Here is an 18,827-nt window from a genome sequence, read left to right on the forward strand (position 1 = left end):
AATAATCAAGCCTAGAACATGGCTACAAAACAGTGAATTCCCATCCCTGCATATAATCCAGAGTGATGACAGAACCACAACTTCTGATATTGCTTCAGGCATAGCTGGAGACAATTGTTTCTAGCAAGCTTTCCATCTCCTTTTCCCAGAAAACAATTTTTCTCTAAAGAAAAATTAAATTATTTTCTACCCAAATCACATATATCATATTTCTTACCCTCCTTCAACTTGGCTTATGACTAGAGAAAACAATTTTATTCATCTTCTTTCAAAAGAGAAATATTACGTTGGGCTAAGAACCCTAATCATACTAAGCTCAATGACAAGTAACCATTGATTTCATTGGGAACACCACATAGCACCACATTTGTTATTGCGATGCTCTGAAATCCCATAAGGTGCTTGATGCAGGTTCAGTTTTCATAATATAACAATGATTTTATTATAGCACACTAGAGATGGAAGAGTTCATTCAAGCAAACAAATTTATATCATTACTATTTGTAATTATATTTGGAGGGAAGAAAAAAATTTAAAAAAAGGAAAAAATAGTTTGTCTCTCTATCCCCATTATTTTATTTTCTTCAGCAAAGAAATTCACATAAACAGCCACTGCTGTAGATCAGTGGCTGACAATACTTAATGTCCATAATTCAATATATATTTCATAAGAACATGAGGAATTCATCTGAGTGATTGGAATAAATTTTCATGATGAATAGGGCAGCTCAACTAGGTATAATGACAAACGTAAACCTGCATATAACTCTTTGCATTATAATGAAATTAAGCAATGGGAATGGTTGGCTTAATGTGCTTACTAGATTGCATATATTTTGACCAGAATTGAGTTTGATACTGCTGGACAAACTGCAGTATTATGAACACTGGCCATACAGTCCTTTTCTAAAAAACCACTCATTTTTAATCTGAATACTAGATAGTTTCCTAGTGAAACTTTAAAAATTTGAAAGCTCTTTCATGGCTATACTTGATAGATGAAAATCCAGAATTTTTGTCTTCATGTCACACAAAACTGAGAGAATAAGACATATGCTCAAATAGCTTCTTTTAAAAAAAACCTGCACTGCATCTTTATACAGATCAATGTCCAATTATAAGCAGAGAGTTGCTGTGGCAAAAGGTCAGGAAAAAATAATCTTTCCGGCATTTATTACTTGGAAAATAAGGTCACATATGAGGTCAACCTCCAAATGTATACAGAATAAATTATACTGCAGCATTCTAAATATTCTGCACTGCAAAAATTATATTGCAATCTCAACATAATCAGAAAAATGAAGTTGAACATGTATTTCCTGATGACTGTACTACACATCAGACTAAGCTAAGAGGTGAAAAACCGATTTTATTAATCAACAATTAATAAAAAGCTTATCAGATATTTCTGCTTAATTAGAAATATAACTTCTTATTAAGACTGACTGATTTAATAATTTCCTAACTATCTTTAACACTGAGACACCCTCCCCACAACAAAGTAAAATAATGCAAAACATACAAAACATTTAAAAATCATTCAGTGATGCACTTCTTTATTGCTTACAGCATAGAAGCAAAACATAAAGGCAGAGAATGCTCGAGTGCTTTGCCTGTCTGATTCTCTACAAAAAACAGAAGTGCGTCTTTGGAAATAAAAGACCTCCTAATTAGATAAAACACATCTGAAAAAAAAAAAGAATTGGACACAGTTTGAGGAAATAATTATGCTTGTTTGTCAGAATGAATGTTGGCAGAGAACATTGTCATTGTCCTGATCTAAGTCATTTTGCTGTTTCACAGACAGTCTCAATCTTTGCTACGTTCACAGAATGTGAATGAAAGTATATTGAAAATAAGATTTTATTAGTATTTGACACTTCTTACGGTACTCTTAATTGTGAAATCAACATTATAAATAGGAAAATGCATCCATGAAATGAAAACATCTTCTGATTCATTTTTACTCTTGTCTTTTATGCGAAGCATTTTCTTTTCCTCTTCTCCAAACTACATGAGGAATATAAATGACTGGAGTTCTTTTATCTGTTGCAGTCGTGTCTAGTTTGAATTTCAGGCTTTGACAGAAGTATTGTATATAATATAACACAGGCAATGCCAGTGGTGATAGAGTATACCCTAATCATTTTCAGAAATACTAATTTTTTTTTTAATCTGCTTTGGACACTTGTGGTTTCATTTCATGTTCATTCTGAAAGATACTGTGTTCTTTTTTCTGGGCTAGTAACAAGATTTACTGTTTTCTCTGATAATAATATCAATGGGCTATTTCTCCCTGATAAAGCACAACTGCAATACTAATAGGTTGATAATGACGTTTTGGACTTTACGCTTTTGTAGGCATTGTAGGCTTCACTCACCTTGTTCAAGTGGCTGGCTTTTAGTTGAAGTAGTTTTCATCTTGAGTGCCTCCCTAACAGACATGTCACAGCAGGAGCCTTTGTTAGTGTCTTGGTCACTGTCAGCCTGATCACTGTCCCCATGCCCGCTGTCCCTCAAGCTGGCTCTTTCTGGATCCTTGAACGTGGAGCTACTGAAATACATATTGAAAAAAAAAAAGAAAAAAAAAAGAAAAAAGAGAGATTTTTCATGTTGTATTTACTTGTTCTAAGTTGAATTGTACTCTCTGGCAAAGCAATTTTGACAAGAATGCAAATGGGGAAGCCAAGAAAGTTATTTAATAGGCCTTACCTTTGAACAAACTGCTGCCTGCTGCCCATGTAATTGGGCTCTGCGGGAAAATTGTCTGTCTGTGAAAGAGAAGGAAAAAAATACGTATAGTTGTACACTGGACAAATCTCCTGCAGAGCAACAAGATTTCCTAGAGGAGAAATGATTAATAATTCAAAAATTCCCTTAATCTTCAGATTTGTACATTTTAATTAAATTGGAAAATGCTGGCATGTAATTATGTGCTCAGAACAATTAAATGATTCCGGTCCACAAATTACCTGCTAAAGTAAACAATGAAGCTCCAATAAGTGGCATTCTCTGTTAGTAACCTGACAGATGACACTGTTTATGTTTTTTCATTAGATAGATATTAAGACTGATGGTTATTGAAAATGAGAGAAAAAATTACTCTTGCATATTAAAAAAGTGAATTATTCAATAATACTAATTTTTAATCATAATTACATCATCTACTGGGATTCTGAAACTCTTACTGCTGCAATACAGTTTTGTATGCTGCTATATTACACTTGAATTGAAAAAATAAACAAAAAATCAAGAAAATTTATGGCTGATTAGCTGTGGGGTTTCTCAGATGCTACTGGAAAAATGCAAGTATGAAAATATTTGGATTTCCTCTCTTTAATTTTCATCAGTATTAATATCTATGTCAGAATAATGAGAACCACACATGCAAACAAGAATATTGAATGATCACTGCTGACAAGTAGCTTTTAAAAGAAGATACTTTCATTAAGTCTGTCATGTATATTTTTAGCAGCATGAGCCAAGTAACTGTAGAAGCAGAAGTATTAAAAGGATCCAGACCAACATGGAGTCCTGCCAAAGGGAACTGAATTCCCCTTGTATCATTAGCTGAAGTTCTTTGGGAGAAAGAGAGACTGCATCATTCAGAAAACTCCGCATACTGTACATTCACGCACGTCACTTCTTCTTGCAGCTGACCTAGCGACAGAGCTTCCACTGTTTTCTGCATCACTTCACATCACACCACTCTGCTCTGCAGCAGCTCCGGCTTTCGCAGCAGCACCCAGAGGATCAGTATCCGTAACACGGCCAGCACTCAATTAATGGAGCTGAGGGCCTGAGGTTTAATGTCACACAGCAAGTGCTTACACAGGTGACTAGGATCTTAGATATTTGGACTTCCCTGCCACTCCCCACTCCCCGTTTTTTTATCTTTGCTTTGGTTTTATCAGTAGGAGGTAATTAGAAATGTTTGCTACTTCTTGTATGGTTGTAGTACTTGAGCTTGGAAAAGAGGTAAAAAGTTTTATCCAGAATTTAAGTCACTGCTGTTTGCAACAGAAATTGGGCAGACACCTGTTACTCCCAAGGGACTTGTGAAATAGATGTGCTTGTATACCATGGATGTCTTTTTTGTTTTAGAGAAGGGGTGGAAAATATGGAAACATCTTCGGTTCAGCCCGTATGTCAATGTACACTGCACTTTCTTCTAGTTCCTAAATCCTTTCATTCAAAAAATAAGGTTATAACATATACTGTGTTCACATTCATCCTAGCTTTAGTATATGCAATTAGAGTAAAAGTTCATCTTCACATTTAGTATGTATCAAGTTAGAAAAAACAAATATTGGAAACAACAAAAAAAGGAGTTATATTTCAGCATTCTTGTGTGTATTTCTCAAATGCAGCACATAATATTTTTGAAGCAGCTATAATTCTGCTGTTTCTTTTCTTCTCACAAGTTTTAAGCTAATATCTCTCTTTTGTGCAGCAAAAAGAGATATATATATACACTCATATACAACCATCATGGCACTTACAGAACCCAGCACTTATCAACCTGAATAAACCTTTACAACTGCAGCTCTCATGTCTCTTTTTTATGTCTAATGCCTCGAATAGAGATATCCAGGAAAACTGACCTTATGCTTTTACTTAGGTAAGACATCTGTCTCCTCCTAAACACAGCTGCTACCAGAATCAAAATTTCCATTTTTCATGACATTGGCAGTCAAAATGCCTGCTATAAACTGCTTTTTCATTAATTCTCTACCATTAAAAGTCAGACTTTTGTCCTGAAAATAATTATAACTCCTCCTTTTTGATGGTTCTAAGAACTTAACTGTAAACTGGACCACTGTAAGAACCAGTCATACTTTTTGTCTCCTGCTTTTTCATAGCAAAAATCATTTCATACATCCTATATGAGCCAATACACAGATATTAAAATAGAAGATATGACCACATCTGAGCTGCTGAGAAATTCTGCATTTATGGTAATCATTAAAGACCTTTAACTAGATAATAATTTGACCAAATACCTTCATGCTGTATTTTGCTTCAATACTATGAATTGGGTGCCATGTTACAGCAAGTTCATTATTACAAAAGAACAAATGTAAGTACTTGATGATCATATGCAGACACAGAGCTCAGAGTTGAATACTGTTCTTCCTGCTCTAAAAGCATTAGCCCTTCTCCTATGAATTATGAAGGTATGATGCTTGTGTTGAGCTGTAACAGTCCTCTGAGGTACAGGCAGCAAAGGGAGGATGGTTTCATATATGAAAGTATCTATTAAATTTGTGATAAATTAAAAAAAAATCATTTTAAGGTTTGACAGTTTGGAGGAACCTTAGAAATGTAAACATCTGCTTCACAATGGATGAGAGAGACGAATGTCTAACACGTCTAACTCCCTTAAAATATATTTTTTTTGTTTTAATCCCAGTTGAAGTGAGAGGTCATATACTTAAATTTTTTACACTTTAACATTTATGGAAGTGATATTACACATTCCAGCTCATGAATTAATCATACCTCTTTAAATTGCATAGCTGTAACTCAAAGAAATAAATACTACCTCAAAAGTCTAAAAAACCTCTTGTTCTTCTCTGGATATACAGCCCTTTCTAGGACCACAAAATTACCAAAACTCCAGACTTTCAGTTTAAAGGTAGGTTACAGTTCACCTGCAGAAAAAAAACCCTAAATTCTAGTCAGCTACTCTAGCTAATCAGCCAAAATCCCTCAATGTGCCTTCAAGAAATACAAACTATCCCATTTGGTCATCTAGTGTCAGGTACATCATACTCCTGGGGAGTATTATTGGCATAGGAAAATCTTGACAACCAGCAAGATGTCCAGAGCATTAGCTAAAGCTAAATAAGATGCATCAGGTCAGAAGTGAATTTCCTGAAATTGCAGTCTGCTGCTAAATAACCAAAAATTATTCAAATGACAGCATCATTAACTTTCTGAAGAACAGAATAAAACAAATTCCACCTTCGTTCTCACCCTCCCTCCAAAAAAAATCTCCAGGAACAATCTGTCTCCTAAAGTCACCAAAGTTAAAAAGTAAAGAAGCGTGATTTTTTATCTCTGTGATTCAAGACTGAGGGCTGGAGTATCAATTACATCACCAGCAGCTACCACAGCACAGGTTCTCCAGTAGCAGGACAAATGTTATCTAAAATTAAAAAAAAAGCAGTAATGTCCACTGCCATCAGAAAACTAAAGCCTATGATACCAACCTAACTGTCCAAAGCCACCTTAGAGAAGTGGCCCTGGTTTTATGGCTCATTTTCACAGATTAATGGAACCAGCTAATTTCCAACGAGACTATGCTGTTAAACCATTCAACAGATATTCTTTTTTGACAGTTGCTGTAACAGACCTTTACAAATATTTTCTTCTACCTATTTGTTCTAATATGTGACTCCGAATCAAATATGAAATTTTAGGAACACCATCATTAGTGTAATGTTGCAGAAAAATGTCTGAGGATTTCTGTACAAGCATTTGATACAGCTTTCTCAGAAGCTGAAGCTCATTAAAAAAAGCCATTTAAAAAGAGGTCAGAATGCATAGGAACCTTTCAAAAGCTGCAAAAATTTAAAAAGAAAGGGTTACATCCTTTCAGAAAATATACAGTTTGATTTTGTTACCTTTTACTTCAGTGAATTGAAGAGAAGGAAAATAAAAGAAGAGGCAAATTGAACCTGTGTAAAATATACTTTTCATAGAATCATAGAACAATCTGGGTTGGAAGAGACCTAAAATTTCATCTCCCCATAATGGATAGGGATACCTATTCTTTCCCCATAAAGGGTAGGGATACGTTCCACCAGTTCAGGTTGCTCAAAGACCCATCCAACTTGGTGTTGAACACCCCCAGAGATGGAGCACCCAGAACTTCCCTAGGCAACTTGAGCTGGTTGGATTTTCTGGTATGGAATTTCAAATGCGACAATATAATTGCTAAAGTCCAATAATGGGACTTGGAAAATCATTAACTGGACAGTGTTTTCATGAACAGCACATAGAATATCTTTCCAAGTGCATCAACTGTCTACAAAACGATTCAGTTTATTGCACCTGTCAGGACTTGTATATTATGATCACACGAGGACCTAGATAAACTAAAATTGTTGCCAAGTATAGGTCTCACATGGTATATTTGGAATACTAAATTTTGTAGATTCAGAGATAAAAACCATTCAAAAGTTTGAAAGTCAACTGTTAAGTTTCTACTAATCAATTCTGGAATGGACAAAGTTTCCAAAAGTTTAATTTAGAGAAAGGATAATGAAAAATTATAGCCAAGAACAGAGTATGAGAAACAAATTCTTCATAGGATCCATTAACCTTAAATAAACTCATAAGAAAAAACCAGTAAAAACCTCATCACTGGAAACAGCTTGAACCAGCCTGGGCCAAGCATTACACAATGAATTATGGAGAATATTTTTAGCAATGGGCTATATTAATCTCTTATCCTTTTTTATTTTTCATAAATTCATATTCACAAGGTATACGTGTTTAGTTCTGCTGAAATATTATGCTATTTTTATAGATACAAAGGAGTCCTACTGTGGCTCTCCACACACTATTTTTTTTTAAATTCAGGATTAGAATTACAGCACCATATTAATTAATCAGGTTTCAAAAAATCTGCTATTGCTCACTAAGAGAACAGTAGACAACTTCACAAGTCTTCTGCTTTCAAGAATTGCTGTAAAAAGCAGACTGTTTCTTAAAACTTAGAGGTTCTTCGCTATTTTTCTCTTTCTCTTTATAATAAAAACATTTTTATGCCACAGTTTTGAAGATATCTAGCAATATTTAGTGTATTCCATACTGTTTGAATAAAATTAGAGAATTTTTTTTTAAAAAGAATTTGCAAGTCAACAGGTCTGTCTAATAAAAAAAAATCAATGCCTACAAAGAAAAAGAAGAAGTCAGAAAGAAAGAGACAGGGACAGAGAGAGAAATTCAATATTTAAGTATTCTTGACAAATTATGCCTAGAAATAATTGTCATATAAGGGAAAGATGTACTCTAAAATATGAAAAAAAGACTTAGACATTAATCAGATTTATGAATATTAGACAACTAGAATATTCATAATTTTTTTCTCTGAATTACAAGAAGAAGTATCACATTTTCTGAAATTATTTAATGCAGCTCCATTTTATGTAGGTGTTCATACCTGGAACTATAATAAAGCAAAATGTCTTTGCTGACTCTAACTTCTTTTTAATTAAACATTAAATGCAAAAATGAAATGAAACATCTCTCACCTTTATCAGACTGCCACTTAATATCTAATTCAAGCTTCTTCTGTATCTTTTCTTTAAAAGCTGAATTCCAAGTATTCACCCTTCCCCCATGAAACAAAGATCTTATATAATGGCAATCTCTTCTGGAGGCAAAAGAATTGTATTCTGCCAAATTGAGTTTTGAAAGAGCAGACAATTGTCTTCATTTTGTTAGGAACAGTGTGGGTTCAACATAGTACAATTTTTCACAAAGACTTCTCAGTATAAGACTGCCAGTGAGTGTGTGTAGTTAGCCTGAAATAGTAGTTTTTGCTTCCACAAGATTTACTTCATTAAGAAAATTCACTAACCCAACAGCAAAAACAAACAACAACAAAACCAAAAACTGGCCCTAAACCTCTCATAGGTTATTCTACTCCTTTCAAGGACAAAATTAAATAGGCTATTTAAAAAAATATCATCCTACTATGTGCTCTCCACTCTCATTCCTTTGAAAATGCTTTTGATATATAATTTATATGACTTGTACATATTTGGGAAATTTCACACTTGCTGCAAGATGTGTATTTTGGTGTTAAAAGTCCTACAGTATGTTTATGCGAATTTCTGACATATATAGCATTCTTCAAAAGCACATTGAAAACACATGGCAGTAAAAACAGTCAAATGCACAAGGCAATATCATCCATGAAGCTGCTGTACTCTCTCTTAAGGTGTTGGTTGGTGGCTCGTGTTTTCTCTTCCTCTTAAAAGAGAAAAGCAAAACTGTGAGAGGAACAGGTCTTGAGCTCTTCAGTCAATTGCACAGTGACTACTGACAAGTGAAACTCTGAGCACAGACACTACCATCCTGTCCCATAAGCAAAGGAATGCAGGTTTCCCTGTATAAATGCCTAATCCATGCACTGTTTTCACTTAGCAAGTACCATATTTGTTACCAAAATAAATTATTGTTGATTTACTGATTAAGGTGTCATACTAAGGCATTGTACATTATTTCAGTTGTTTTCACTATTTGTTTAATTAAACTATTTTTTAATTTTTACAAGAGTTCATTCTGCAATGCATAGGACACTAAAGATGGCAGAAGCCTGGGCTGTGGGAATTTAACACAGTGCAAGGATTAGAAATCACAAGGCCCAGACAAGGTTCCTTTCATCTCACTGATGACTGCACCAAGTCAGAAGACTGAAGAAGCTAAAAAGGTCACTACAGAATCACATAATTTTAAGTGATCCTGATAAAAAAAGTAGACCTGAGTGACATTCAAAAGATGAGGTGAGACCAGATCCACATCAGACTTTCTGATATGAAATAAAAGATTTAAGCATTTCAGGAACAACTTATCTCTTTGTCGGCAGGGAAGTCAGCTCAACAGAAGCCTTCAGCTTCTCTACCAGTGCAGGATGTGTGTTTTAGGTCAGACATCTCTCTCTAAGAACGATGTGACAAAGAAAAACTGTGGAAACTGAACCCAAAACTTTCTCCTATGGAAAAGGGAATCAAGATTTTCCAGACCAAACTCAGATTGCTGGGTTTTTTACAATGAATTCAGGTTTCTGAGCCTTATTTTATTTTGCACTAGAGAAACATGAAGTGCAATGAAATTAGCATGATCTCAGAAGAGAATGTAGAAAGTTGTCAAATTTGACTAGGAGAAAGGAATTGTAATATGAGTTCTGAAGTTGAACTACATTTTGGAGAAGATGCAAGATAAGAATGTACGAAGAAGTGCCAAACATCACACCACAGAAAGAGCTCAAGCTGAAAGTACAATAACATTATCACAGCGCCAATAAATAAACATAATGAAATTCCTGACACATTATTGCATTGCTCTGCACTGCCGCTATTCATTTAAAAATGATGAACACATTTGAAATAATTCACAACTTGTCAAAGGCCTGTGAGTGCTGCAGTTAGACTGGTATTGTAACAAGCATTTGTAAAGATCTTACAAGAGAGCTTTACACACTTATAGCAAAGTAAAGATGGAAGTAGGGTAAGACAAAGCAATAACTGCACCTGAATCTGCTAGTACAGTTGCATCCAATATATTTACACTGCTCACCAATGATACGTACTTACTGAAGCTACTCTGTCAATAAAAACCACATTAAGAACCTTTTGAAAGAGCTTCCCTGTCAATTAGGATGTAGATACATTCTATCGCTCCAGTTTTCCTGTCAATTTAATATACTGGATCATATTAACAGTACTGGCTTGTCAATAAGGCAAATCCGAATCCTATTAATAGAGTTACAGTGCCAATATAATCGGCTTCCCATTTATCGAGCTTTCCAGTATTTGGGAAAGCTGTGAAATGGGATTATAAGGTTAGGTTACATACATCTGTCTCTATATTACATAAATATTTCAGGAATTATATCCCGTTGTGTAAAGAAATACATGTCACCACTTTTTTCCATTACAAAAACTTCAGATGACAGAATAGTATAATAGTTTGCCATTGCTGAGAAAACATTAAATTATCCTCATTTATCACAATTTCCTGTTTTCACTAAGTAAAACTGCTATTTTATGACACAGTCTACTTGTGTGCCCCACATATAGAATTGCTAAGGCTTCAGAACACAAAAGGAAAGAGATAAAACATATTTTGGAAACAAAATACAAAGCACTCCACAGTTTCAATCTGTATTTAGCCCTTGTGCTGTGCTGTATAGTCTTTGTGGAAATGAAACATGTAAGTATAATTCTAGTGTAACAGAAACCCCCGAAATAATTACTAGAAGGTATTAGTTCATGAATTAAAAAATAGCAGAAATTCAGCAAACCTTCTATTTAATAGAAGTCTTAATGAAGTTGAACATTAGTTGCTTTTAACCACATTCAATATGAAATAACTACTTTCACTGGATTAGTAGAACGTACAAGAGACCGTTAAACCTGATTATATTAAAAAAAGAAAAAAATAAAAAAGTAATTGCATTAAAATATACTGGGTATTCTCTTACCAAATTACCTCTCTAGGTCTGACTTGAAAATACTTGAAAATATGGATTTAAGAAAGCATGGTTCAAAAATGACAGTTAAGGGTCAGTGAATCAAGCTGCCCATTATATTTTCTGGTAGCAGATGGGTGCAATGAAACCTAATGATTGAATTTGAAACGCTTTAATGCTCCTTTTATCTATGACTCTCACCATGTTGAGTCTACCTTAGTATTCCTAACAGATACTATGTTTACAGCATAACAGACTCAATTACAATTAGCTAACTAGAAGGAAATCTGCACTTATCACAATATCCAGCTTATTTTGAGAATACTATACCATGAACTCAAAATAACAATACACATAAGAGTGTGTCTTTGATAGCATTTGTCGGTTGGGTTTGTTTGGATTTTTCATGTTAAATATGAAGTCTAGAATTTAGAGGAAATTTAAAAATAAAATAGTGCCTTGAAATGTAAGGATATGATCAAAGTATTTGTTTAGAATTTAAAAATGTTTAGAACCCATTTTTTTGCATGAGAACAACTGTATCTTTCTTTCTTTCTTTCTTTTTCTTTCTTTCTTTCTTTCTTTCTTTCTTTCTTTCTTTCTTTCTCTTTTCTCTCTCTTTCTCTCTTTCTTTCTCTTTTCTCTCTCTTTCTCTTTCTCTTTCTGTCTTTCACATTCAATGTTGATCTCCTGGCTTATTTTTTTTTTTTAATTTTGAGACACATCGGGAAGTTCTTACTTAGCAGAAATTCTCAGTGAAGCCAGTAAGTAAAGTGAATTTTTTTTCCTATTCTTACCACTACTTATTTCCTGTTTCTAAGAGCAACATAACCCAAATGTTTTCTGAACAGATAAAAGCTTATAAACACCACAGTACTGGATGGTGGAGAAGGATAACAAATTATGGCCTTTAAAAACTATTAATCTGTTTTGTACTTATCATATTTAGTAAGGAGAAAACAGAGACACTGGATATTTGAAATCTGTTAACTTTGTGTTAACATCTATCCAGTATGTTTACCTTTTTCTGTCCAACCCACACTTGCACTAAAGGCAACAATAAAACTCCCACAAGCCATGACCTGAGGTCCAGTGAAATCAATGGGTGTTTTCAAACTGGTTTCAATAGCCCTTGGATCAGTCTGCTTACTTCAATTACCAGCTAAGCGAGCCTTTACATGGTGTGCTACATTCCCACAGATACATATGTTGTATGCTGAAGAAAGTTGTATTTGAACAGATTTGTAATGGCAGTGACGGGGAAAGGTGATTAGCTAGGCAGCACATGCTGTATGCGGCACAAAATTCCAGTTCTGTGTTTCTTCCCTACTGAGTGAAAGAAATTAGCAACAAAGATGGAGCAGGATTTGGTTCTGAAGCCACACTGCCTGCACAGAAAACACACACAAAGAGGAACACTGAAGCTTTCTTCCTAGGTGGTGATCAGAAAAAAAGGGGTAAATCTAGATCACCTCCTTTTCTTTAAAGCTGTCGCCTTATCCCCTTCTCTTTCTAAAATCCCACACCAGAAAAGCAATGATTCCCTTAAATTCTCTAGGAATTCAGAAAAATATCACAGATGTTAAAACTTACATTTCAAGTTTTTGTCTCATTTCTTATTTAGGTCATGCAACTCTTTATTTCAACTTTTTCTTTAAAATACTCAACAAGGTATTTTCTAAATATTTTGTGACAAGATACAAAGCCCTACTTTCACACAAATACCTTTGCATAATTATTTCCTCTAAGTACTAGGAAAGCACTAAATATGCTGCCAAAATAATGGCTGAATTTATGACAGAATAGTAGATCATCAAGCTTTACAGACTCACACGGCCATGCAAGGAGATTTTCAACTGTAAAATGGTGATGAGTTGATTTATTATTTGTGACATAAGATAAATAATTTAGGCTTGCACAAATTTAGCAAGAGGTTCTGTCCCTAAATATATTTTAAAGTCATAACAGTCATGTGTCTATGATGAGGTACCTCATAAAATGGAAAGTTTGACTGAATACACCATTGCACCATGAGCATAGTAGCAGTGGTCAAGTAGACTTGGGCAGAAAAAAAAAATAAGGCTATTCTTATACAGGGCTGTGTGCATGCATCCACAGCTCTGTCACTTCAATGTTAACCTACTGCAATGTCTTCTGATAGTACTCTATGTTAAATTGATTCAAAACAAGTAAAAGGAAAATTAGCTACCTTTCTTTATAGGATCACCTCATCTAGGACACAATACCCACTTAACACAGGTAATCTCTAACTTCACAGGCATTTAAAAGCTGACTTTGACCTGTAAGTTCTTAAAAGACTGGGAAAAAAATGTTCTGGATTGCCCTTCTCATTATGGCTTGCCATATCAAGACTCTGAAATCAGGTCTTTCTGTAAAATTAACAAGATCCACATAAGATATGTTCTCTGCAAAGATTCCAGGATTAGATAAAGTCATTGTTCTGTTCCAAAGCAGTGTTGGTTTGTCAATATCTAGGACTCTGCTGCAGGTTTCACCAGGGATGGAGTGACTGAACATGAATGCTAATATTTGACTGAGAGGTTTGTTAGAACACAGGGATTTAATGATGGACTTCCTCTCTAATTAGCAGGGTGCTCAGCACCAGTATGTGAGCACTTTTTTCCAAAGTAGAATGCATTGAACATCAACTGAAGGATGCATATATATTTTACTTTTTAAAATTTTATTTATGACCTCTCAAAGAAAATAATTAATGAAACCTTCTCTAAATAATGTCCACATCACAGATGTCCCCAGGTTGATATTCAGAAGCGTGCATATGTGGAAACCTCTTTCAAACAGGGAAAACAAAACACTCCAGGTGCGGTGTAAGAAATTTCAAACAGAAGTTCATGCAAAATGTAAAATAAATAACTTGGGATTGTTCATATTGCTCCTCCTGGATACTCAAACCAGATCATGTGTAACACAGACTAATGCTGCTCCCTGCAGGTGGATCATGAGCCCATGTGAAGCCACACCAACTTCCAACTTCACTGGAATTCAACATGGAGTTAGGTGCTTAGCTGCAGAGAGTGATCTCCAGGAGCACTGCCTTTGTATGCAATTCATGTAGTCATATGCACTTAAAACTTGTTTACAGGTAGAAAAACACACTGGAAGATGAATTATTTCCATGGGAATTTGTTAATTTATATAATTTCAGGGTCATCTTTGTTTACTGGTGTTTCATGCATTGTGCTATTTGGAATAAAACAAAAGCTATAAAATATTAAGGAACTACCTGCAGCTTTATTAATGTCTTGATAAATTCCTAAGAATTATTAAACTTGAGTTTGTTTGGTGTTTTTATTTAAATCTTTTGAGGCATAAAGCAATAAAATACAAAATATCCTTCTAAGCAATGCTCAAATCAACAGCAAAATCTTCCACTTTCCATGAAAACAGAAGTGGTATCTTGCTCCTAGGATGCTGTGGATCACACTTCAGCACAGAGACTTTGCAAGGCAGTGGTATAGCATCCTAGTCCTAAGGGTTTATAGTAGCATTCCTTCTTTAACCTTAGCCACAGGATAATAAACAGCACCAATATAATGATAGTCCAAGCTACCAGTAACCTTAAGAATGTGCAAGGAATAGACTGGCAGGAATTAATCTGCCATTTTCATATATCTGCCCAAGGGAAGCATTGTAATTGCAAAAATTTACTCTTAGACTGCTGAGACTCATAGTAATTATGTTTCTTTTTTAATAGAAATAGCCACAGGTAGTAACAAATTGGGTTTTGAGATGGGGAACTGGGCATGCATTCTAACCCAAATTACTATGTAATTGTCTTTATTATAAAACACTATAGAAAACCCAAAACTTAAATCAGAACAAAAACTTTCCCTTTAAAAAGTGTTCTCTTCCCGTGGCTATTCAGCATGTGCGCCTATTTCTTCATTCACAGGTATCAGCAAGACAAGTATAACTGCAAGTAATTTATCTAAATATATTTGCAATTGCCAACCAAAACTCCCAAAGCTTACATTTGTTTAATAGAAACAGCTTCCTCTTGCTTTACAAGTAGGTCAAAATCTGGAAATCCAGATATTCATTCCTAGGTTTCCTTTGCCAATATCAGGGGATGAAGGAAAGTCTATTTGTGGTCTATACATATATGAAATGAACTGAAATTGCAGTTCTCTTCAAAATTCTGGAAGGTTGTTTGAAATAAATGAGCCCAGGAAAATACTTAAAATTAGTTATTTCACGCTTGAAGGAATTATTATTTTGTTACATCACATTGTTGCAATAATGAGAGTTATACTTTTGGGAAAGATCACGTATGTGATGGTCAATGAATACATAATAAAATAAATTGATACAGTTGCTTCTGTCCTTTGCAATACTATCGCGTGTTACACCCGAAAAGAAGCTACACGTGGTTTAAATAGACAAAATACATGTTCAGATTTAGACAAAATTTAGACTGTATATTGAAAGATATAACAGACAACATCTTGTTTTCACCTCCTTTTCACTCAACAGCTACAAAGCTGACTGATATATTTCTCGCCTTGGAGCTATGAGATGCAAATTATCATGTGATTTTTAATAACTAATGCAGGCTATGGAATCAGTTAGGTGCTGCTTCTTTTCACATGTTGCATGAATTATACTTCCTTTTAATCATCACTCTCAACCCTGAAGTTTGATAGCAGGATTCCATCACAAAGTTGGAAATGAGGTCCTTCCTTACCAATAGTCTTGCCTCAGGAAAAATATGACAATATCATTTGTCTCTAAACTTGATGCTTTCTAGTCTGCAGCAAAAGGTGCATGTTGACAGCATCTTCCAAAACACTGCTACACAGCTCTGTACAGATCATACGCAATTATTAAAAAAAAAATTAGATGCACATTGCTCATTAATAATGCTTTTTATCCATCTAGATGGTTCTTTTGATTCCATTCTGCTCTCTTTTCTGAATATATCCATGTATGCATGTGTACACACAGTTACATATCTGGCCCATAGCCTAGAAATATAATAGTTTCTAAGCTGTCTGGCTGTCATTTTAAAAAGGCTTTTAATTTCATTATTTCCCAAGCACTCTAAATTCCACTATATTCTTATTGTCATTTGATCCACTGAAATGTTGAAGAGATCACAAAAGAACACACTTGGTGCTTTACAGCTGTGGCTGGATAATCTGGCTCATGATCATCAAAGCTGGATTGTTTTTATGATCTTCAAATCTGCATATCAAATTACTCAAGTCTCTGCAAGAAAGCAAGACATCAGGACTATCTCAACAGAATATGAGAAAATGTAGTTGGAGGCTAAGTGAAACTAACAGCTTTTGCAGCTTTGCAGTGTTCTTAAAGCAAAGGAGAGAAGCAACAGGGAGCAGTTCAGGTAACACAGAATAACAGATTCTGGGCTGAATTCTGCACATGCTTATGCACATCAGCAACCCCGCACCTGTAAATGATCTATTTAATTTTATGTTTCTGTTGACCTAAATTAAAATGATCACTGATTACGTGTTTTAAGGATCCTACCCTGAAAGAAATATCATTAATTTAATTATACATATATATGTATATTTCCACAGGCCTCAAAATTACTCATGCACTGACTAAAGACATGCTTTTTTCTAGATTTGCACAAAAAGAGCATTTTTGACTCTGCTGGCAGCCACTCAAATGCTGAATCTGAGGTACATCGTTAAGACAATGTTCTTTTCTTTGTTACTTTTAAAATTTTATAGAATTTAAATATTTTCATTAAGAATTAATGAACATTTGTTTAGCCCACTTCAGCTTACCTTTTTTTTAAACTGATTCGTAGCTAAACAATCATAAGTGGTTGCTTAGCAATCAGCGAAGAGCGAGACAGAAATATAGTAAGTAAAGAAACTGACTGACATGTTCTGTGTTTGAATCATAGTATTCACTAAAAACAACAGAATAACACCAAGAGAAATTTTAAACAAAATTCTCTTAATTAAAGAATACACAAAACTGTCTTTGGGAACAAATTATGCATTTAAAAGCTACAAATTGTTATTCACATGTCTGTCGCTATAAAAAATTCCTGTAGCTATTATTAAAAATACATTAAAATCCTTCAAATGTTCATGAAACCATTATTTACTTTTTGTTTTAATTCAATTGTCAACTGTGCTTCCAATGATTTTAAAAACAGTATATATCTACAAAGCAAGCAAGAGTTTACAGCTTTGAAGACTTGAAATTGATTTTTAATGCACCAGCTTTCAAACACTACAAAGGCTGCTCTCTGCTGATAAAGACAGTAAACAAGAAATTGTCCTTTAAATGTTCCCTTTAATGTTTTTCTTTAATTAAAAATCAATCAAAAAACATTGCCACATAAAAAAATAAAATTAAGACATTAAAAATGCTTTATGTTTTTGACACACAACATAGTCAAACCAGAATGAAAACTTATGATGTTACTTTTGTTTACTTGTATTAGTTTAGACTTTTTCTTGCATTGTAAACATTGTTAATCAAAACATAAAAGCATGTAAAAGTAGTTCATCACTTAACTCAGGTCTTTTTATAGAGAAGAAATGCTAAAAATATGATGAAATTAAACTAGAAGTTATAAAAGCATTAAAGTAAAATACTTTTAAAACATTTTAAGATTATTTTCATACAGTTCTATCCTCTAATCAGACTGAAGCTTATTTATGTAAATTAGTTACAGCTAGAGTCTCATTTATCTAACCTGTATTTATTCTTTGATCACAAAGCTTGTGAACTTAAATGGTCTTTTATTGTTATGATTCGTTTTCCCATAATCATGGGTTTAACTGCCTGATTTTTTTTTGTTTTGTTTTAATAAATATATGCACATGCACCAATCATATTCAACAGTACTATGCTGGATGCTCAATGAACTGTAAGAGCCATTTCAATATAATAAAAGTGCCTGGAAGTGTTCCAGGGAAAGGCCTGGAAATATGAATAATCAGAGTGTCACTAGAATTAGTACAGGCAATACACACCTCGTACACAGATCAGTAGATGGTCTGAACCACCCTCTGAAAATAGCTCTGCATGACTATCACTGCAAGAACCTACAATGCCTCGACTAGAGGTCTCACCCACACAGCTGAAATGATGCATTTACATCCCATGACAAGACTTTTCCTTTCCCCTTTGGAGTTCTCCTTTGGCAGGCCACAGGGACTGCAGCACAAAGCCACCCAGCAGGGAACAGGATGAGATTAGGAACTTTTCTGTTACGGGTTAAAGTACTTCATGAATGTGACAAACTCTGATCTGATACATATGCCACAAAGCCGGTAGAAAGGTCCATGGCTAAAATCAAATATCTTAATTTGAAGGACTTAACACGCCTACATTGCTTATACCTTATTCTATTGAAAATAGACCAGTATGGGACTGATGGTCTTGAAGGTTGGAAAAGGAGATACACCCTCAGTGAACCAAAGTGAGATACAAATTTATTTTTATGCTGTTCCTCTGTACAAATGACCCTAGTAACTGGCTGAAACTATGCAGTTTTGTCTTTGTATGTAGAAGGACTCCTCAGTTTTCAGAACAAAAAAAAAAAGAGATTTCATGTCAAGCAAGTGAATGAATTGATCTGGTACCT

The 18,827-nt window shown here is 34.4% G+C and overlaps 1 protein-coding gene across 3 annotated transcripts in view; it reads right to left on the reverse strand.

The window, feature by feature from the left end:
- The window catches only part of PCDH10 (protocadherin 10), a 91,401-nt gene that overhangs the window by 59,566 nt on the left and 13,008 nt on the right, over positions 1-18,827 (reverse strand). For 2 of the 3 annotated variants that reach the window (XM_031063760.1, XM_031063759.1), the window contains exons 3-4: positions 2,713-2,771; positions 2,382-2,554 (exon numbers count right to left, since the gene is read on the reverse strand). In XM_031063760.1, the coding sequence (XP_030919620.1) occupies positions 2,382-2,554; positions 2,713-2,771 (232 nt within the window). The remainder of the gene's footprint in view (positions 1-2,381; positions 2,555-2,712; positions 2,772-18,827) is intronic. The other variant, XM_031063761.1, reaches the window with a different exon arrangement.

Source organism: Geospiza fortis, unplaced genomic scaffold (genome assembly GCF_000277835.1).
Source record: "Geospiza fortis unplaced genomic scaffold, GeoFor_1.0 scaffold175, whole genome shotgun sequence".
Taxonomy (NCBI): domain Eukaryota; kingdom Metazoa; phylum Chordata; class Aves; order Passeriformes; family Thraupidae; genus Geospiza; species Geospiza fortis.